Consider the following 22,782-nt stretch of genomic DNA (forward strand, 5'->3'; position numbering starts at 1 on the left):
AAGAGAGGAAAAAGAAAACTTCACATGCTGTAAATCTGTTAACTGTGGCTGAGCTTCATTTCAAGTCATCAGGAGAAAAGAGTCCTGGGGTGCACAATTTACAAAAGAAAGGGCCAAGACAACAAGGCGCTTTATAGCGGATCAGGCACTTCAAACTTCAGCCTGACACTGATCACTAGCACAAAATCAGTAGAATTAGTGGAGCAAGTCATGATTCTGTTAAAAAGTATTTATTCAGCTAAAGTGTTTTTCTTTAAAGAAAGACAAGCATACAGACATGAGCCAAGCAGATGCAATTAATCAAATGCTACAACAGGTTCACAGCTGTTGAGAAGCAGGGATACAGCACGCTCCTTCTGAGGCCTTGTGGCTCTTGATGAAGATGCTGTCATCAAGAACAGGCTGCAACCTTAGGCCTCCACAACCCCATCTTCCCGCCCCGCCAGGGAAGTTCCAACCACAACTGAGAGCCCAGAGTCCCACCCGCACCTTTCCCGCCCACCAGCTCTCCATTCCAACCAAAGCCCAGAGCCCAGAGTCCCACCTGCACCTTTCCTGCCCACCAGCTCTCCATTCCAACCAAAACCCAGAGCCCCAAGTCCCACCCCCAGCTTTGAGCCCCATGCCTGGCACAGAAGGGCCTCAATAGGTCCATTACAAACAGAACAGAAGGGGAAAAAATGATACTACAAAACCAAAGACCTTGCTTGTTTTTCAGTTCATGAAATGTCACATTTGCCTCCCTTTAACCTGAAAAACCCACTGGATCTGTCAAAATATCTTATAACTTAAGCCTCATCCAAAATGAACAGAGTATGTTGCCCATATCCTCATGTGATCTTAACGTTGGTTTCCAGAGGAATGAGAGAAACAGACACCCAGTAAAGGAAAGTAATTCCTTATTAGAGGAAAAAGCTCTAAGGCCAAAGATTAAACATAATGGCATTGACATAACCTGATCATCGATTCATAATCTGATTAATATGGTCACCACTGTTCTGCGGATCAAATGCAAGAGGCAGGTTGAGGCCAGGAACTCACGTTAAAAATGAGGATGTATTCAGGATGTCAAACTCCTAGAAACCTAATACATGATCAATCTATGCAACCGTATTCCACGTAAATGAATGTCTGTGGGTTTCTTATTTCTTTTTTTTGTATTTCAATTTCACATAACTCAAGAGACCTCTCCTACTATCTGTGAGGACCCAGTAAGCTTGGTGACCCCGAGATGAAAAACACTGACCCACAACAAGAAATAACCAGAGCCATTCAAACACAGACATCTCTGTTTCTTTCACTTACCATATATTTCAGGGTGAAAAAGACATTTACTGGAAGAGAAAGCCTGGCTCACGGGGAAAAAAAAAAAAAGAGAGAGAGAGCAAGGGAGGGAGGGAGGGAGGTTAAGAAATCTAAGAGCGATAGTCACAAAGGCCAATAATCTCTGATTGCCACAGAACACTTAGTGAGATACTAACTAGATTCTCGTTTTATTTATCTACCTACCTATCAAATATTTATTTTATGTCCCCAGATTAAAACTGGAGTACATAATGTTAGACAAGTAGGGATATATTCTAAGAAGTGTGACCAAAAAGTCCTTAAAACTTCATGATGTAGTAGAGAGAAAACACACTCAAAAACTTTTATAATTTTAATCTCCCTTGAAGCCCTTCTTTAAGTCATTTAAACTAGATTTTATAACATGTGAACTAACATCTTCAAAGTAGTCTTTCCTTTGAAAGGAATCTCAAGAAATACCTACTCAACAGAAGCCTTTCACATATACATTAAAGGTAAAATATAGACTTTTATATAAGAGACTTATGCTATGCAGTAGCCTTCAAATTTTCGTGTGTTTTGGTTTTGTGGTCAGCTCTCACCACTTAATTTCTGCTCTTGCCAAATCTTCACATCCACAGAAGTTACAGAAAATGCTGCAGGCATAAATTAGCTTAAGAGAAACAGCAGGGCAGCCTCCAGCCATGACTTACTTGCTGAAATGAAATCTTAAGACACAATTCTGTTTCTTCCCCCAAACCACTGATGCTGTTTTTCTATGGGACACTCTTGTGAAAATCAGCTCAAGCTCAGAGTTTCTCTATTTCATTGCCATTTCTTAGAAGAACAGCAACACAAACACAAGCTCACAGCCTCTGTTATGAGAGTCACAAAAAACCTATTTCTTAGTCTTTGTTAAGAGAGTTGCTTTTTATAATGGTTCATGGCTCCAAAATGATGAATTATCCTAAAGGCATACATGAAAGAATTTAGCATTTCAATAACCTAAAGAAAAGTTATTTCGGAAATGAGAATTATCTAACCATTTCAGTACACAGTACACTTTAGATACCTTTAATTCCCTTTATATATGTGTACTGACCAAATGTTCATTTTTTAATGCAAATCAAATGATTAGTCAAGTGGGCCTTAGAAAGCATCACTATGAACAAAGCTAGTGGAGGTGATAAAATTCTAGTTGAGTTATTTCAAATCTTAAAAGATGATGCTGTGAAAGTGCTGCACTCAATACGTCAGCAAATTTGGAAAACTCAGCAGTGGCCACAGGACTGGAAAAGGTCGGTTTTCATTCCAATCCCGAAGAAAGGAAATGCCAAAGAATGCTCAAACTACCACACAATTGCACTCATCTCACATGCTAGTAAAGTAATGCTTAAAATTCTCCAAGACAGGCTTCAGCAATATGTGAACCATGAAATTCCAGATGTTCAAGCTGGTTTTAGAAAAGGCAGAGGAACCAGAGATCAAATTGCCAACATCTGCTGGATCATGGAAAAAGCAAGAGAGTTCCAGAAAAACATCTATTTCTGCTTTATTGTCTATGCCAAAGCCTTTGACTGTGTAGATCACAATAAACTGTGGGAAATTCTTCAAAAGATGGGAATACCAGACCACCTGACCTGCCTCTTGAGAAACCTATATGCAGGTCAGGAAGCAACAGTTAGAACTGGACATGAACAACAGACTGGTTCCAAATAGGAAAAGGAGTACGTCAAGGCTGTATATTGTCACCCTGTTTATTTAACCTATATGCAGAGTACATCATGAGAAACCCTGGGCTGGAAGAAGCACAAGCTGGAATCAAGATTGCTGGGAGAAATATCAATAACCTCAGATATGCAGATGATACCACCCTTATGGCAGAAAGTGAAGAAGAACTAAAGAGCCTCTTAATGAAAGTAAAACAGGAGAGTGAAAAAGTTGGTTAAAGCTCAACATTCAGAAAACTAAGATCATAGCATCTGGTCCCATCACTTCATGGCAAATAGATGGGAAAACACTAAAAGCAGTGGCTGACTTTACATTTTGGGGCTCCAAAATCACTGCAGATGGTTATTGCAGCCATGAAATTAAAAGACGCTTACTCCTTAGAAGGAAAGTTATGACCAACTTAGGTAGCATATTCAAAAGCAGACACATTGGTTTGCCAACAAAGGTCCATCTAGTCAAGGCTATCGTTTTTCCAGTAGTCATGTATGGATGTGAGAGTTGGACTATAAAGAAAGCTGAGCACCAAAGAATTGATGCTTTTGAACTGTGGTGCTAGAGAAAACTCTTGAGAGTCCACTGGACTGCAAGGAGGTCCAACCAGTCTATCCTAAAGGAGATCAGTCCTGGGTGTTCATTGGAAGGACTGAAGTTGAAGCTGAAACTCCAATACTTTGGCCACCTGATACAAAGAGCTGACTCATTGGAAAAGACCCTGATGCTGGGAAAAATTGAGGGCAGGAGGAGAAGGGGATGACAGAGGATGAGATGGTTTGATGGCATCACCCACTCAATGGACATGAGTTTGGGTAGGCTCCAGGAGTTGGTGATGGACAGGGAGGCCTGGTGTGTTGCAGTTCATGGGGTCGCAAAGAGTTGGACACGACTGAGCGACTGAACTGAACTGATTATCTGGTGAACGTCAGGCCTGAGACATTTTCAAATGAAACTCACTGCAGAAAACCTAATGAAATGAAGAACTTCAGTCAGCTCAAAAATCTACATCATATCACACTATGAGCAAAACAGGACCATTAACCACCCCCAAAATATGAGGCTGAGTATGTGGTTTTCATTATCCAATGTTTCTAACAGCTCCTATCAATGAATATTTTATCAATTTGCTGTAAAACACAGTTTTACATGTGCTCCTAAAAATATTATAAAACATGATACAATAAGTTCAGGTAAAAAAAGATGTACCTAGTCAGTCTGCTTTGGTCTTTATGAGCAATATCAACTATATTAGATTCTGTCTTTCAATCACTGTAATTACTAAGCAATTATGTGCCACACACAGCACTAGACAACAGAGATAAAGTGACAAAAAAGACCTTTTGGCTTTAAGATACCCAAATAACTACCTAATTACAGGTTAGTAAGCAGTAAGTGCTATGAAAGATAATAGTTGAGTAACTGTTTACTTTTAGGGCAATGTTAGTAAAACTACAATGTGAAATTTTAAGTTAGCTAATTTAAAGTTGGCTAAATTTGTAATACCAGGAGTTTTCATCCTGAGCATACTGAACATGAAAAATTCTTTCTACAAAATTATCTACATAATAATTTATTCCCTCTAGTATCACAACTACCTTTGTCCAGATGTGAACTAATTAACCTAACAGATTTGCATTCAAAGACACACAACCTCAACAACGAGAACACTAGTCTGGGCTGGTAAAAGAAAATCAACAATATGCTACAATATATCATGAATCAAGATTTCTATTTATCTAATTTGATCTAAAACTTACAGTGAAAACATAGCAAAAGTATCCCTTAGGGAAAAAAAAACCAAGACTTCATTAAAGAACAGAGGTTCAAAATGGCAAATGCTATTTAATACTACTTTCTTGAGTTAATTCTATAAAAATCAAGAATAATGTAAAAGAGTCAATAAAGCCTATTTCTTACATGAAACTTCATAGAAGTTTAATTCAGTAAAAATATTCCATTTTTAACTATATTTTTCTGCACCCCTAGAAATTCTAATATACTGGTAACTGTCTTCTTCTTTTATCTTCCAGTCATCCTGAAGAAATCTAATTACTGAATGCTGGAATGAGTGAGGCTTGTGGAGGTTTTTTGCTGTCACCGGAGCCAAAAACATTTACACTTGAACAAACACTTGTAAGTACTTAGGATAAACATCCACATAATAGTTATAATATACAGTAGAGTCACTAAGAGTCGGGCACGACAGAGTGACTTCACTTTCACTTTTCACTTTCATGCATTGGAGAAGGAAATGGCAACCCACTCCAGTGTTCTTGCCTGGAGAATCCCAGGGATGTGGGAGCCTGGTGGGCTGCCGTCTATGGGGTTACACAGAGTTGGACATGCCTGAAGCAACTTAGCAGCAGCAGCAGAGTGGTGCTATATTATAATTCTGTCCTTAGAGGTCCACTGCTTGGAAACCACGTGTATAAACAGAACAGATAAGCAAAGAAACAGTAATAACATCTTCTGATAACTCAATATTTAAACCAGCATATTATAAATTCCACTTTTTAGTAGTCCACCTGGTTTCTGGGATACTTAACCGTCACATTAGTCCAAAGGAAAGTAAGAAAGCAAAGAAATATAAATGCTAATTAAGGTTACCTTTGTGCCAAAGATGACGAAAACATTTGTCCAAAGGCTGGTTCAGAATCACAAGGCAGTATTTCAAACTCCCTATGGGAAAAAAGCAAAATCAAGTAAACAAGTGAAGTTAAGTCTTGTGTTCCCTAATTTGAGTCTGGAATTGTACTCTTATTAGTTTGAGTTTTAAGTCTATACAGAGCTAAATTTTAATCACAGCTGATTTCTTATACCTGGATTTTAAAAGACACCGTAGGTAAACTGGATCTACTTTATTCCATGCGTCCGTCACATCACTATATTGCTGAGGAATTTATTATTAAAATATGGTTCATCATAAAAACAACTGCAGCCCATGAAGCTGTAAAGAGTTGAACACAACTTAGCGACTGAACAACAACAAATGCTTCTTTTTGTAGGGGCGCACAGCAAACATGCCCCTGACGTGAATTCCTATCCTTATGAAATACACAACACTTTGCTACAAGTAGCCTTCAACCTGGCTGGTCTGGTATCTCCTGGATGCTGCCAAGCTGCTTGGGTCTAACGGGTGTGGCCTTTTACATGCATTTTCATCCTCATTTAGTCACAGTCTCTCTTTCCCTCTCAACCTCTCCCTCAGCCCCACTTGAACTCACCCATGGAAAACTTTATTTCCACAAGATCCTACTAGCTCTTTTCATGACTCTTTTATTCCCACTTTTTAGATGACACTCAAAAGACCAAGAAAGATGGAGAAAAGTTACTTCTCCAACAATCACTTCAAGCTTTTTATAATGTACTGTAAAAAGTGCATAGCAGAACACAATAAGGCTGGCTGAAAATCTGTCATTCAGCTCAGTCCGAGCACTTCATTTCATTTATGGAAAAGAAATGTTTGTTTGGTGATAAGAAAAATTAATTGTTTTTTTAAGCAATCTCAGTGCTAGAAATGGAACAAGATAAGGAAATGAAAAGGGGATGCCATCATCCACAGCAAATGTTATTAAGTGCCGATTATATATCGAGCACTAGGAGTATGAAGAGGAATAAGATTACAGGGTATCTGCAAGATAAGACATTTATAATAAAGACGATTTATTCCACATACAGTACCACACAAGGATAGGAGGAGTGCCAGGCAACAGATAAATGAATGTGGCAGAAGTTCAAAGCCTAGAAAGTCAGTAAGGTCTGGTGTCATCCTAGAAAGCTTGGTGATATGCAGATCTCTGAACTTGAGCTTAAAAAGACAGCCGGCCAAAACAAAGAAAAGGGCATTCCAGACAGAAAAGACAATGCACAGGAAGCTGCTATCCTTTGCCGGTAGGACTGTTACCATGGAAAGTTTAGGAGGCAACATCCTAGTGATGGGCACCTGAGACATGTATCCTACCATTCCAAATTTTACACATGCTCTTTATGATGACAGAAATTTCAGTCCTGGCATCCAGGAAGTATTTAAGAGTGATGCAGAAATGAGTAGTAAAAGCAATTTATGTATACTGGAGGATCAGCCATACAGAAATGACAGACGAAGGTCAAAGTGCAGACATGCAGCTGAGATACTGCAAAGAAAGGGCAGAGAGAGAAAAGAACAAATCGCAAACATAAATCGTCACATTTTGCTCAGTGTTATAAAGCAGAAGGACGTCAACAAAGGAAATACAGAAGAAACAGCTACAAAGGTAAAAGAACCAAGAGTATTTCCAAGAATGTGGCATCAATAATGCAGCATCAAAGAGACTAGACAATGAGGAAAGGCTAACAAGGGGGCGAAAATGTCAAAGCAAAGTCTGAAAATTCAGAGGACAGTAAAGAGAACAAGGAGTGAGAAAACTGTGAGATGCCTCTTCTTAAATAAAAAAGTGAACTGTGAGAAATGGGGGGAAAAAAGGCAGCAAAGTCCAGAGAAAGTATTATAAATAGAGAATATACTGTATTCTAATTAGGAAGAGGGAAGTAAGAGAGAGAGGGAAAGGATTCATTCATTCATTCAACAGGTATTTATAGAGCACAAAGCAGTTTCCTTTGGGAATTAACATACCCTCCACCCCCCTCCACCCCCCCACCCCCGGCCCAAAGGCTTACATACTATTGATAAAAACAGGTATTGAGACTGAAGCAAAGGATGATCTATCACAGCAATACAGGAAAGTGAGATAGAGGCAGAGGATGACTGATTTCCTCATAAGAAAGTAAACAAGAACAAAGTCAAAATATGCAAGTTGAATGGACATCGAAAATAACTGCTGCAAGAAATGGACTACAGGAGCTGAATATCCACAGGTTTAAAAATAGGAATTCAGTTGGGGTCAACTAGCAGACACAGGACATCAGATCTGTCTCAAATTCAGGACTTTTCCCACCCATTCTGGGATGTTGAAACAGGAGTCGGTGTAAACAAGATGGTGATGATGGCTGGTTGGAGAACTGGCAAAATCACTTGTCCAGAGGTGAGGCGAAGCCAGGAGGCATCTTTGGGCTGCATCAGAGTGAAGATAGTGGCAAAAACCAGTGATTACCGCACAACATTCCTCCTCCTCTTATTCAACAACAGAATCCTGAGGGGCTTTTGTGGTTTCAGTTTTGGTTTTTGCTTTGACTTTCTGGCTTTTTTTGTTTTACTGGAAATATTACTGTCCAGATGAAAAACTATCTCTTAGATTCTCTCCAGCAAAACGTAGTCATAGCACTAAGTTCTGGCCAAGAAAATGTATAGAGGAGCCTGATATGTTACTTTTAGGGAGTCTCCTTAAAGTGGGGCGGTGAGGGCTTTTTCTTCTGTTTTTCTTCCATTCTGCCATCTGGAGCAAGACTGATGAATGAACAACAGTCTAGCAGCCACCTGGGATGCAAAGAACAATGACAACAGGCTGGAGCCTGGGTCCCTGAAGACTCCATGAAACCTCTGTGCCAGCACTTCAATGCCTGACTCCAGACTTTTATACGAGAAAAAAAACTAAACTCCTACTTTAAGTCAATAATCCTTGGGGTTGTTATTCTGTAGAGAGAAACTGAATTTTAATTAATGGGGTGATCATGGTCTTCACTGGGTTAAGGTAAAGATGATCAAGAGAGAAACTGGAAAAGACAAAGAGCAGGCAAGCATCAAAACACAGGAACGAAGACTTCAACTCGTTCACTTATTCAACAGGGATAAGAGACTGATAGCCTGTAAGTGCTTGATACGACGTTAATGGCAAGGAGCTAATAGCTAGGATAAACCAATGGTCCTTTAATCTTTGGCAAGGTCTGCACTGCTAAAGGAGGCATTCAACAATATTGCATGTATGTGTAAGTGAAGGAGCAAATTGCTTTCTGTCACTGATTCTTTGATATGTGAACTCAGTATTTTTGTGGCTCAAAGAACAATCTGATGAAGGGGAAAAGCATTATTATCCACCTTACTGCTCCTCTAAAACCCATACTTTCATTAAGGCGTTATCTGTGAAAGCATTTTCGAAAAGAACGGAGACATTTGAAAATGTATAGTACAGTTTGCTAATGATGTTATCCAAAAATTAACTCCTCCCAACTATTTATATACATAACAGCTATGTTAATCTGGTTCTATGCATAAAGATCCTTAGGTACTAGGATCTGATATTCTTTACTCTTCTAATCTAGACTCCTCTGCAATTAAAACTAAATGAAGTCAGTTTGGCATTTATTTTACCCTCAAAACCCTTATGGTTACTAGTCCCTACTAGGCTGCAGACAATGTAGTACCCAGTACCACCCACTATTTCTAAATAGGCTATGAGAGAATCTCAATGCAGAGAGAAGTCCACGTCAGCCTCAGACACTGAACCACGTGCCCTTAACTCCTGATTCCAAATGTGTAGGAATTTAGAAAAATAGTTAGGACCATAGCAGTAAAGAAACTAACAGTCTTATATCAAGTACTGGGTTGGTCAGAAAGTTCGTTCAGGTTTTTCTGTACCATTTAATGGCCAACCCAATATTTCTCAAGTTGTCACACTGATGCTATCTCTAGGAGGTACAAAAAGACTTAAGAGAAAGGCTAGGAAGAATGTCTTCCTTATGCTGTAAAAACGACAACTTTTAAAATCAAATGTACTAAGTCATTCCCCTCATTTTGAGGAGAATGAGTCATTCTCTCTCAAAGAGAAATACAGGATAAGTCAAAATACTTGATTTGCTTTCTCAAAGGGATTTCAATTATAGACGATGGAAAACCCCTGATCCTGGATGGCTCAAAGCCAAAGTACTCCAAGTTGCCTGGAAACTCTGAATTAAATACAAATGTCCAAGTTCATGGCTCAGCGGGTAAAGAATCCGCCTGCAATGCAGGAGATACGGGAGATGCAGGTTCAATCCATGGCTTGGGAAGATCCCTGGAGAAGGAAATGGCAACCCACTCCAGTATTCTTGCCTGGGAAATCCCATGGACAGAGGAGTCTGGGGGGCTACATTCCATGGGCTTGCAAAGAGTCAGACATGACCGAGTGGCTAAGGGCATAAGCAACATACACAAGTCCAAGTTCATGACATGAAAAGGACAATCAAAAATGAGATGAAATCATCAGCCTTGAGCTAAAAAAGCAAAGAGGTCCTCTGATGGCTAAGGACTAGCTGAAGAACAAGTTCAGAAGGTAAGAAAGGTGGGAGGGGCATGCCAACTCACTTTCATTCTTACGTAGCTCTCTCACTTTTATTATTTAAAAACAAAACAAAATGAAAACAGCAAAGAACCACCTGCTTCTTAGAAGAAATGGCTGATTCTAAGTTTTGTGATTGGGAGAAAGGAAATTCATAAGACAAGCCTGAACCATCAGATAGTGCCAGAGAGTAAGGAAGCACTCCCCCCAAAACCCAAAAAACAAGACAGCCACATTGATGGAAGTATGCCGAAGGGGTGTAAGAGAAAATTCAAAGAGCTCCCAATAGCCCAAAGGTCAAAACTGGAACAGCTTAAGCAATAAAATAGTTTTGGCTAACAACCCCAAGTATAAAGATAAAAATTCATGACTCAATACTGATACAACAAAAATGACTAAGTTAATTAATAAAATAGGAGGAAATAAACATATATCCCAAGCAGAAGAATTCCAAAGAAATCACTATTTTCTTAAGGAGATACTCCATCCTAAAGAGTGGAAGCACAGTTGTAGGCTCTGTATAGTATGGGCTGCACAGAGAAGTTTCCTTCCAAAGAGTGTACACTACGAAAAAAGGGGGAAATCTTTACAGAGGAGAAACCTGACCAACACCACTTCAGTCAGGTGATCAAGGTCAGCATCAGCAGTCATAAACAGGATGATGAAAACAGCATTCTATCTCTTTATCTTCTTCTCCAAATTCCATATCCCCAGTCTAATCAAGAAAAATAACTCAGGAAAATTTCAACAGAGACACATACTACAATTAGATCAGATCAGATCAGATCAGATCAGTCGTTCAATCGTGTCGGACTCTTTGCAACCCCATGAATCGCAGCACGCCAGGCCTCCCTGTCCATCACCAACTCCTGGAGTTCACTCAGGCTCACGTCCATCGAGTCAGTGATGCCATCCAGCCATCTCATCCTCTGTCGTCCCCTTCTCCTCTTGCCCCCAATCCCTCCCAGCATCAGTCTTTGCTCAATACACCTCAAAACCGCTGAGGTCAACAAAAACAAGGAAAATCTGAGAAATTGCCGCAGCCAACAGGTTCCTAAGGAGACAGGACGATTAAACATAATACTGTAGGTTGACTGAAACCTTGGGACACAACAGGGTCATTAGGTAAAAACTAAGGAAATCTGAATAAGCTATGGAACTAATAATGTCTATATGGGTTCACTAATTGTAACAAACACTCCATACTGATGGAAGGTGCAGATAAATGGGAAAATAGGGGGATACATAGGAACCTTTTTCTACCATCTTCTCAATTTGTCTATAAATATGAAGCTGTTTTTTAAAAATTAAAGTCTTAATTTTTTTTAACACCCTGGGGCTAGAGAAAAAACAGAACTGAAAATTATTCCATAAAATAGTCATTCCACAATTATTCCATAGAACATAACTGTCATATAAATAGAACCCAAAAGTGTTTCTGGACTTCACGTATAAATCCAAGAAGAGGGGGAAAAAAAAAAACACTGCATCAGAAGGCAAAGATTGTTCTATTTCATCTTTGGAAAATAATTACATCAATATTTTCTATTAAGAAAATAAAAAGACAATAGCAAATCTCAAGAAAAGCAAATTTTTTATTTCAGATCTCTGAGAATAAAAATTATTTGGATTATACAGAGAGCTAGATCCTATTCACATCTCTGATACAATTATCTAAAACAGTCATCCAACTGAATAGTGAAAGGGTTGGCATTTTTTTAATTAGTAAGAAATTAACACAGTATTAGTTACTAACCAGACTGGCACTGGAACCTCACTTGTCCTTACAGTAGGGGGTCATGGCTTAGAAATGACCCATGAGATCACCTAAGGGAAAAAAAGTGAGCCCCACACAATGGCAGCAGCAGTTCACCTTCATTTCCCTAATTTACTCAGCTTATTAGGAGGTTTTTCCAGTAGTCATGTATGAATGTGACAGTTGGACCATAAAGAAAGCTGAGCACCAAAGAAATGATGCTTTTGAACTGTGGTGTTGGAGAAGACTCTTGAGAGTCCCTTGGACTGCAAGGAGATCCAACCACTCCATCCTAAAAGAAATCAGTCCTGAATATTCACTGGAAGGACTGATGCTGAAAACTGAAACTCCAATACTTTGGCCAGATGTGAAGAACTGACTCCTTGGCAAAGACCCTGATGCTGGGAAAGATTGAAGACAGGAGAAGGGGAGGACAGAGGACGAGATGTTTGGATGGCATCACTGACTCAATGGACATGAGTTTGAGCAACCTCCGGGAGACAGTGAAGGACAGCGAGGCCTGGCGCACTGCAGTCCATGGGGACGCAAAGAGCAACAGGACTGAGGCACCGAACAACAAAACAAACTTATCTTTACCAAATGGCTGAGTAGATTTTTTTTTTTTTTGGATGATCCAATGGATGTTGGCAATTTGATCCCTGGTTCCTCTGCATTTTCTAAATCTAGCTTAAACATCTAGAAGTTCACAGTTCACGTACTGTTGAAGCCTGGCTTGGAGAATTTTGAGCATTACTTTGCTACCATGTGAGATGAGTCCAATTGTGCAGAAGTTGGAACATTCTTTGGCATTGCCTTTCTTTGGGACTGGAATGAAAACTGACCTTTTCCAGTCCTGTGGCCACTGCTGAGTTTTCCAAATTTTCTGGCATACTGAGTGCAGCACTTTTTCACAGCATCATTTTTTAGGATTTGAAAGAGCTCAACTGAAATTCCATCACCTCCACTAGCTTTGTTTGTAGTGATGCTTCCTAAGGCCAACTTGACTTTGCATTCCAGGATGTCTGGCTCTAGGCGAGTGATCACACCATTGTGGTTACCTGGGTCATGAAGATCTGTTTTGTATAGTTCTGTGCATTCTTGCCACCACTTCTTAATATCTTCTGGTTCAGTTAGGTCTCTACCATTTCTGTCCTTTACTTTGCTCACCTTTGCATGAAATGTTCCCTTCAGTTCACTTGCTCAGTTGTGTCCAACGACCCCATGGACTACAGCACACCAGGCTTCCCTGTCCATCACCAACCTCCAGAGTTTACTCAAACTCATGTCCATTGTCTCGGTGATGCCAGCCAACCATCTCATCCTCTGTCATCCCCTTCTCCTCCTGCCTTCAATCTTTCCCAGCATCAGGGTCTTTCGAAAGGAGTCAGATCTTCACATCAAGTAGCCAAAGTATTATAGTTTCAGCTTCAACATCAGTCCTTCCAATGAATATTCAGGACTGATTTCCTTTAGGATGGACTGGTTGGATCTCCTTGCAGTCCAAGGGACTCTCAAAAGTCTTCTCCAGCACCACAGCCCAAAAGCATCAATTCTTTGGCACTCAACTTTCTTTATAATCCAACTCTCACATCCATACATGACTACGGAAAAATCATAGCTTTGACTAAATGGACCTTTGTTGGCAAAGTAATGTCTCTGCTTTTTAACATGGTGTCTAGGTTGGTCATAATTTTTCTTCCAAAATGTTCCCTTGTTATCTCTAATTTTCTTGAAGAGATTTCTAGTCTTTCCTATTCTATTGTTTTCTTGTATTTCTCTGCATTGATCACTGAGAAAGACTTTCTTAACTCTCCTTGCTATTCTTTGGAAATCTGCATTCAAATGGGTCTATCTTTCCTTTTCTCCTTTGCCTTTCACTTTTCTTCTTTTCACAGCTATTTGTAAGGCCTCCTCAGACAGCCATTTTGCCTTTTTGCATTTCTTTTTCTTGGGAATTGGTCTTGATCACCGCTTCCAGTAGAATGTCACAAACCTCTGTCTACAGTTAGTTCTTCAGGCACTCTGTCTATCAGATCTACTTCATTGAATCTATTTCCCACTTCCACTGTATAATCATAAGTGATTTGACTTAGGTCATACCTGGCTGGTCTAGTGGTTTTCCCTACTTTCTTCAATTAAGTCTGAACTTGGCAATAAGGAGTTCATGATCTGAGTCACAGTCAGCTCCTGGTCTTGTATTTGCTGACTGTACAGAGCTTCTGCACTTCGGCTGCCAAGAATATAAACAATTTGATTTCAGTATTGACAATCTAGTGATGTCCATGTCTAGAATCTTCTCTTGTGTTGTTGGAAAAGGGTGTTTGCTATGACCAGTGCGTACTCTTGACAAAACTCTATTAGCCTTTGACCTGCTTCGTTTTGTACTCCAAGGCCAAATTTGCCTGTTACTCTAGGTATCTCTTGACTTCCTACTTTTGCATTCCAGTCCCCTATAATGAAAAGGACATCTTTTTTGGGTGTTAGTTCTAGAAGATCTTGTAGGTCTTCACTGAATCATTCAACTTCAGCTTCTTCAGCATTACTAGCTGTGGCATGGACTTGGATTAGAGGGATACTGAACGGCTTGCCTTGGAAGTATTACAGAAAAACATCTAGTTCTGTTTTATTGACTATACCAAAACTTTGACCGTGTGGATCACATCAAACTGTGGAAAATTCTTGAAGAGACGGGAATACCAAACCATCTGACCTGTCTCCAAAGAAATATGTATGCAGGTCAACAAGAAACAGTTACAACTTCACATGGAACAACAAACTGGTTCCAAATTGGGAAACGAGTACGGCAAGGCTGTATATTGTTACCCTGCTTATTTAACTTATATGCAGAGAGTACATCATGAGAAATGTTGGGCTGGATAAAGCACAAAGTAGAATCAAGATTGCTGGGAGAAATATCAATAACCTCAGATATGCAGATGACACCACCCTTATGGCCAAAAGCGAAGAACTAAAGAGCCTCTTCATTAAAGTGAAAGAGGAGAATGAAAAAGTTGGCTTAAAACTCAACATTCAAGAAAACTAAGATCATGGCATCCAGTACCATCACTTCATAGCAAATAGATGGGGAAACAGTGGAAACAATGAGAGACTATTTTAGGGGGCTCCAAAATCACTGTAGATGGTGACCACAGCCATGAAATTAAAAGACGCTTGCTCCTTGGAAGAAATGTTATGACCAACTTAGAGAGCATATTAAAAAGCAGAGACATTACTTTGCCAACAACGGACCATCTAGTCAAAGCTATGGTTTTTCCAGTAGTCATGTATGGATGTGAGAGTTGGACTATAAAGAGAGCTGAGTGCTGAAGAATTGATGCTTTTGAACTGTGGTGCTGGAGAAGACTCTTTAGAGTCCCTTGGACTGCAAGGAGGTCCAACCAGTCCATCCTAAAGGTGATCAGTCCTGAATATTTATTGCAAGGACTGATGCTGAAGCTGAAACTCCAATACTTTGGCCACCTAATGCAAAGTACTGACTCATTTGAAAAGACTCAGATGCTGGGAGAGACTGAAAGCAGGAGAAGGGGACGACAGAGGATGAGATGGTTGGATGGCATCACCAACTTCATGTACATGAATTTGAATAAGCTCTAGGAGGTGGTGATGGACAGGGAATCCTGGCATGCTGCAATCCATGGGGTCGCAAAGAGTCAGACACAACTGAGCAACTGAACTGAACTAAGTAGTTTTAAATATTCTTCAAAACATATTGAAGATAATACAAATTCTGTGAAAGCATCATACAAGAAACTGGACAAACTGGTAACTTCTAGAAGTAAACTTTGTTATTTAGTCACTCAGTTGTGCCCGACTCTTTGCAACCCCATAGACTGTAGCCCACAAGCTTCCTCAGTCCAAGGGATTCTCTCTTAACAAGCTTCAAATATAATCTTTTTAGTCCTGGCCAGAACTTATTGGAAGGAAGTAAAAAGGAGGGAAGTAAAGAGAGAAAGGAGAGAAGAGAGAGAGAGAGAGAAAGGAAAGAGTAAAGGAAGGAGGAGAGAGGAAGCAAAGTATTTACCCATAAGTATATACAACAGTGATCTCAACTTCCCTATATATCAGAATCAAAGATCAAACAACAACAAGCCAATCACCTTTCCTAGAGCTTCTGACTCAATGTATCTGCAGAAGGGCATGAGTGTCATGATTTTTTTAAAAAGCATTGTAAGAGAGTCTAATATTGTACTGCAGTGTTAGTCACTCAGTCATGTCCGACTCTGCAACCCCAGACTATAGCCCACCAGGCTCTTCTATCCAGGCAAGAATACTGGAAAGGATTTCCATTTCCTTCTCCAGAGGATCTTCCAGACCCAGGGATTGAACACAGGTCTCCTGCACTACAGGCAGATTCTTTACCATCTGAACTACAGGGAAGCCCCTGTAGGCAATCATAGTTGAGATTGGCCAGTGCCTCAAGCTAATTGGCCATAGTTGAGAGGCCCAGTGCCTCAAGCTAATGATAGAAGAAAGCCATCATAATAGCAACATTATTTTAAAATACTGTCCATTTCATCTTTATCTCACTTTTTAATTGCTGTTGTCTTAAAAAAATGTGTATATATATCACAATGATAATCATTTGCAATTATTTTATAAACATGAATCGGTTGCTTTTTTCTTTAGCTAACATGGTATGAGATCAAAAAAGGATTGAACACCTGTACTCTAAATGAAAATACATTGAAATAAAATATAATTTACAATAGAAAAATGATTTACTGAAATGCATTAACAAGTTATCTAGGGTTTAGGATCTGTTTTTTAAAAATACTAGAGCTCAGATAAAATCTATATTAGTCAAAACACAAGCCAGTCATTATACATAATAGTTATTTTGTCAGAGAACCAAAGACCATTATTATGAATCTCTCATCCCTAAAAGTATTTCAATTAAACAATGGAAACTCTAGGGCACTGAATTTCATTTTTTATATTGCACAAACTTCTAGATATAAAAGCAAGTTTTTTTTTTAAGTGTGCATAGGGAAATCCAAACTGTCAATTCATTGAGGAAATAAATTGCATGTAGACAAAGCAAAACTATTAAAAAGTTCTGAACAAATATTCCATACCAAAGTCTATTAAAATACTCAAATTACCAACAGACTAAGAATTGGTAAGTCATAAAAAGTAAGAAATTGCTTCAGAGACAGAAAACATAGAGACAAAGAGATGGTTCCTTAGAAATCTCTCTTGCCCACCCAGACTGAGTGACCATTCAATACAATTTAGATACATAAGCATAATAATAAACTGTGCCCTCTTTCATAGGCAGTGTCCTGGTTTGGATGATAAGTTACATGGTCCCTCTTCCCTATATCTTCAGCTTCCACCCTACTTCTCTGCTTCATTCTTGAGCAAAACCTACTTCCGTGAGATTTCGATCCCAGCATCTCCTGAAAAGAACTACTGCCAGGGTCACTGATGACCTCCTGGTGTAAAAATTCAACAAGCTAAATCCCAAGTCTCATACTGTCCAACATGTCTTAGTAGCATAACAGAACAGACCACTTCTCATATCGTTCCTGAAACATACTCTTCCCTTCACCGTCTCAGGTGGTGGGATTTAGTTGCTCAGTCGTGTCTGACTCTTTGCAACCCCATGGACTGTAGCCCACCAGGTTCCTCTGTCCAAGGAATTCTCTAGGCAAGAATACTGCAGTGAGTAGCCATTCCCTTATCCAGGGAATCTTCTCGACCCAGGGATCAAACCGGAGTTTCCTGCATTGCAGGTGGATTCTTCACCGACTGAGCTACCAGGGACTTCTCAGGATACGCCCTCTATTGGCGCTTTTCCTATCTGACAGGACACACCTTTCAATTTCTTTGCTGCTTACTCCTCATTTTCACAGAAAGCACTCTACATGTATTTTCTGAGTAGGTCATCCAACTCTGACTTCAGGCCCAATAAGCTGACATCAGCTATTCTAATAATCAAGTGACTCTCCCCAATTTTCCTGGAACCAGTGTCTCCAATACACAATACAATTCCTCACAGAATGAAATAACACCCTTATAAAATACAATGACTCTTTCTAAGTCCTGGGACCCACAATACTACTCTTAAATGCATTTTATACATAATATTCCAGTAAGGACACTAGAAAAGACAGCAACAAAACCGATCATCTTGCCTTGAAACAGCAAAATGGTATTTTGACCATTGTAACACACTCACACACCAAAAGAAACTGGAGACGGTCTGCAGAAGTACAACCACAAAACTGAAGAGCTCTGAGATATTTCCTATGAGAATGGATTAAGTCTTCTAAAGTTAAATGAGTATTTACATTTAGCACCTATTTAGGGAAGAAAGAGATCGTTTTAATAATATCCCACTGAGTCCTGTAGACCTGAGACTATATCCAGTTACTGTCATCTGAGCTTTCAGATTCTAAGTGTAAATAGGTCCTAAATGTGTTAAATCCATTTCCCCCTAAGAGCATTAGCTCCCTGTAGCAGGAATGAGTACATCCAGGTTTGGCAATCTTACTATAAAGCTAACCACTGGACAACCAAGAAGTCTCTAAATGCATTTCTAATACGCAATTAGCCTGAAATTTAACATATTCATTCTCAGTTAACGGGACATTGAAAAATGGCAGTTTGGTTATTTGTTGGGATTTTCCTAGTAGCAGTTCATGCATATTCATAATCTATTGTATATATCATAGCCTTTTCACTGAGCATACTGTTTTGGAGACTTTTTCCATTTTCCATTGTATCAAACATTTGGAATACATTTTATGTACGGAAAGGATGTCAAAAAGTATCGTTTAGTGTAAATTATGCTTTGTCTTTCCATCGGGCTGATATTTGGTGAATAGATTATAAGACTTGCAATAATACAAAGTATCTAGACTTGAGGATACCTTGCCTGTGAGAAATATTAGGACCTAGACTATCCAGAATGCATCCTCTTTTTAGTTCCATATCAGCATTCACTAGTAATTTACCTGTGATTTAAAAGCAGATTCAAAGGAGATACTTTTCTGATATTGGCGCCCTCACACTAGAAGAGAGGCATACACACTAGAAGCTTTGAAGACACCATCTTCCAGCCTATTTTCCAGATTCTGTGTCCCTATACTCAAGACTATTGTCAATACTAGGCTTCCCTTGCTCAGTGGTAAAAAAAAATCTGCCTGCCAATGCAGGAGACACGGGTTCCATTCCTGGGTGGGGAAAATTCCCTGGAAAAGGAAATGGCAACCCACTTCCAGTATTCTTGCCTGAGAAATCCCATGGACAGAGAAACCTGGAGGGCTACAGTCTATTGTTGTTCTTCAGTTGCTCATTTGTGTCTGATTCTTTGCAACCTCATGGACTGCAGCACGCCAGACTTCCCTGTTCTTCACTACCTCCTGGAGTTTGCTCAAACTCATGTCCTTTGAGTCGGTGATGCCATTCAATCATTTCATCCTTTGTCATCCCCTTCCCTGATAGCTCAGGTGGTAAAGAATCTGCCTGCAATGCGGGAGACATGGGTTCAATCCCTGGGTTGGGAAGATCCCCTGGAGAAGGGAAAGGCTACCCACTCCAAGATTCTGGCCTGAAGAAAAATATAGTCCATGGGGTCACAAAGAGTCGGACAGGACTGAGCGACTTTCACTTTCTCTTCCTGCCTTCAAATTTTCCCAGCATCGGGGTCTTTTCCAATGAGTTGGCTGTTCGCAACAGGTGGGCAAAGTATTGGAGCTTCAGCTTCAGCATCAGTCCTTCCAATGAATATTCAGGGTTAGTTTCCTTTAGGGCTACAGCCTACAGGGTTACAGAGTCAGACTCGACTTAGCGACTAAACAACAACTATAAAACTACACCAGTAAAAACAAAATGCCCCAGTAAATTTTTGCAGGACCACCTATGCTAGAAATGTGTGTTTTAAAAAAGAACAGTTTGTATTTCAAAATTACTATAAGCTTCTGCTGTGTAAGAAACAGAGCAAATAGGGAAGGGAGGATAAGTGTGACAAAGTTTTGAGTCTTTGAGGACATATAAAAAGGTACCCTTGCCAAGGTGAGCCATATTCTTGTTCCCAATAAACACATCCTCACTATAGCCCACAGGAAGGAGGTGTGTTCTTCCACTTGGCACACTGACACTTCAAGTTGCTGACACACTTCAAAGCTGCTCCATCCACTATAGCTTGCCCCGCTGACCCAGGCCACAGTAAACCACATTCCCTGTCAATCAAGAAAATCGATCATTGCCCAGAAAGCTGGAGATGTAATGGCGTAACCCTAAGGATTCATCATCAAGTCCTGAAAATTTCAGTCCATCACAGTGCTTCTGATGTGTTGACAGCTGGACCCACAACAACTTGAAGAGTCAGTTGAAAATGTTTTCTGAAAGCAGAGTCCATATAAGTTTGGCAAGTGCTTCTAAAACAGGAGGCCTATGTATTATCCTAAGGCTATTCCTGCCACCTCAATACGTTTCCAACCACCTTCAGAAGCACAGACTCCCTTTCACGGGCCAGCCATAGAAAGAGGATCAAACAGGCTCAAAAGAGTCCACCCTGGCAGTAAACACTCCCTTTTAACACTTTCTCTAGCCTCCCTGCTTGAGTCTGCGTAGTTGGTGACAGCCATTTGGGGAACAGATGCACAATGGTAGGCTTCACTAATAACAAAGCTATGAATAAATAACGACAATATGGAAACTGCTCCTCTTTCTTCTAAAATTCCTTAAAAAGAACTGACTCAAGTCATACCAATATTAATAATCAAAATAAGTCCGAATCAAGCTAAATTGGGACATACTCAAGCCACTGAATTATGTTTTGAGACCTACAATTTGTAAGGAGAAAACAACTGACTTATTTGGAGTTTCAGAGTTTACTAAACACCTTTAACTACCTTCTCAAACTGGCACTGATTACATAGCACACAACCAAGGAATCAAAATACTTCTGAACAGAGCTCTTTATGTTTGTTCTTTTGAAAGACGAAAATGCACAGATTTAAACTCAGAAGAACTGTGTACCAGTAACTGATTCTGATTACACACACAGAGGCCTCTATATTCAGAGTCAATCCACAAGGAGGAAATCTCAGAACAGGTGCGCATTTTTATCCCACGGGCACCGTGGGCTTTCAGAGAATTCAAGAGGAACGCCTACAGTCATGAGACCACCATCAAATGATGCACGCTAGGTCAACAGGTAAGCTCTCTGACACAACCTTATCGGCATCAGTCAGGGGCAGGTCCAGGTGAAGAAAACAGAAAAGGTCAGGTTTCTCTATTTTTTTTTTTCCTTTTTCATAGAAATGACACCTACACAAAATAGCCTATAAGCAAAAATATCCAAGAGTTGTTTCTTCTTAATAGAGAAACAATGAAAACAATATATTAGCAGTGGGCTTTGTTATGTCCCACAGAATGGAACAGCTCCATATTATCTATTGTGGAAAAAACCTCCAAGATAAAAATAAACAGGAAAAGCAAATAAATGGATGTATTACACAACCATGTGTGCAAAACTTTTTAAGACAATAAACATGCACTTCTGTAAATGCCAAGAATAGCAAAGAGGTAAACTGTTGGCAGGAGCACAAAACCAGGAGGGAGCATTATGATTTATCTCTTCATTTTTTTATATCTTATGCATTTGGCACCTTGTGCTTGTTAAAATAAATGAGTTTAACTGATCGAAAGAAAAGAACCCTTCCCAGGCAATTTTGTTGTTGTTGTTCATTCGCTAAGTCATGCCCAACTCTTTGTGACCCCGTGGACTGCAGCAGGCCCAGCTTCCCTGTCCATCACCATCTCCCAGAGTTTGCTCAAATACATGTCCACTGAACCAGTGATGCTCTTGAACCATCTCATCCTCTACCCCCTTCTCATTTTGCTTTCAATCTTTCCCAGCATCAGCGTCTTTTCCAGTGAGTCAGCAGTTTGCATCAGATGGCCAAAGTATTGGAGCTTCAGCATCAGTCCTTCCAGTGAATATTCAGGGTTTATTTCCTTTAGGATTGACTCATTTTTATCTCCTTGCTGTCCAAGGAGCTCTCAAGAGTTTTCTCCAGCACCACAGTTCGAAAGTATCAATTCTTTGGTGCTCAGCCTTCTTTACTGTCCAACTCTCACATCTGTACATGACTACTGAAAAAACCATAGCTTTTGACTACACGGACCTTTGTCAGCAAAGTGATGTCTCTGCTTCTTAATACACTGTCTAGGTTTGTCATAGCTTTCCTTCCAGGGAGCAAGTGTCTTTTACTTGCAATCCCCATCCAAGGTGATTTTGGAGCTCAAGAAAAAAAAATGTCCCCCACCCCGAATAAGACAATGGTCAACAATCTTTAAACACCACACTGGAACGTAAGAAGCACTAAAATAGCAGATTACTGAGGTTTCAGAGTAAGAATTAAAAGCAGATAATTTGTAGAACACTATCTAGCTTTCTTTCTGAGCCAAATTATCAAATAACTTGTGCTAATTAGACTAAGTAGATTGAAAAGTCTTTTACAAAGCTAGGGAAAGTAACTTTCAACAGGATTCTCAGGGCAGCAAAGGGAGACTCGATTCACTCTACTCCAAAGAGCAGAATGGCGGGGGGGGGGGGGGGGGGGGATTCCTCCACTGAAATATGTGGTAGAGGACTCAAAAAATATTTGCTCTTCAAAGCTTAGGGTAAGATTTTTATAAATCAGTGTTAAACTTAAGAATTTACTCATGTCCCAATTCCCAATGCTATTAGTATTTTCCTAGTTCTCTCACACAGAGCATTTCTCTTCATCAGTAGTTACCAGAAATGAACAAGAAAAAGGTGTAACACGTTAAAACCAATTACCTTAGAAA

The 22,782-nt window shown here is 39.8% G+C and overlaps 1 protein-coding gene across 3 annotated transcripts in view; it reads right to left on the minus strand.

Moving 5' to 3' along the window:
- Positions 1-22,782, minus strand: part of TPK1 (thiamin pyrophosphokinase 1) — a 382,700-nt gene that overhangs the window by 294,372 nt on the left and 65,546 nt on the right. For all 3 annotated transcript variants that reach the window (XM_024990934.2, NM_001080370.1, XM_005205899.3), the window contains exon 3: positions 5,617-5,688. In XM_024990934.2, the coding sequence (XP_024846702.1) occupies positions 5,617-5,688 (72 nt within the window). The remainder of the gene's footprint in view (positions 1-5,616; positions 5,689-22,782) is intronic.

This window comes from Bos taurus, chromosome 4, assembly GCF_002263795.3.
Source record: "Bos taurus isolate L1 Dominette 01449 registration number 42190680 breed Hereford chromosome 4, ARS-UCD2.0, whole genome shotgun sequence".
Classification (NCBI taxonomy): domain Eukaryota; kingdom Metazoa; phylum Chordata; class Mammalia; order Artiodactyla; family Bovidae; genus Bos; species Bos taurus.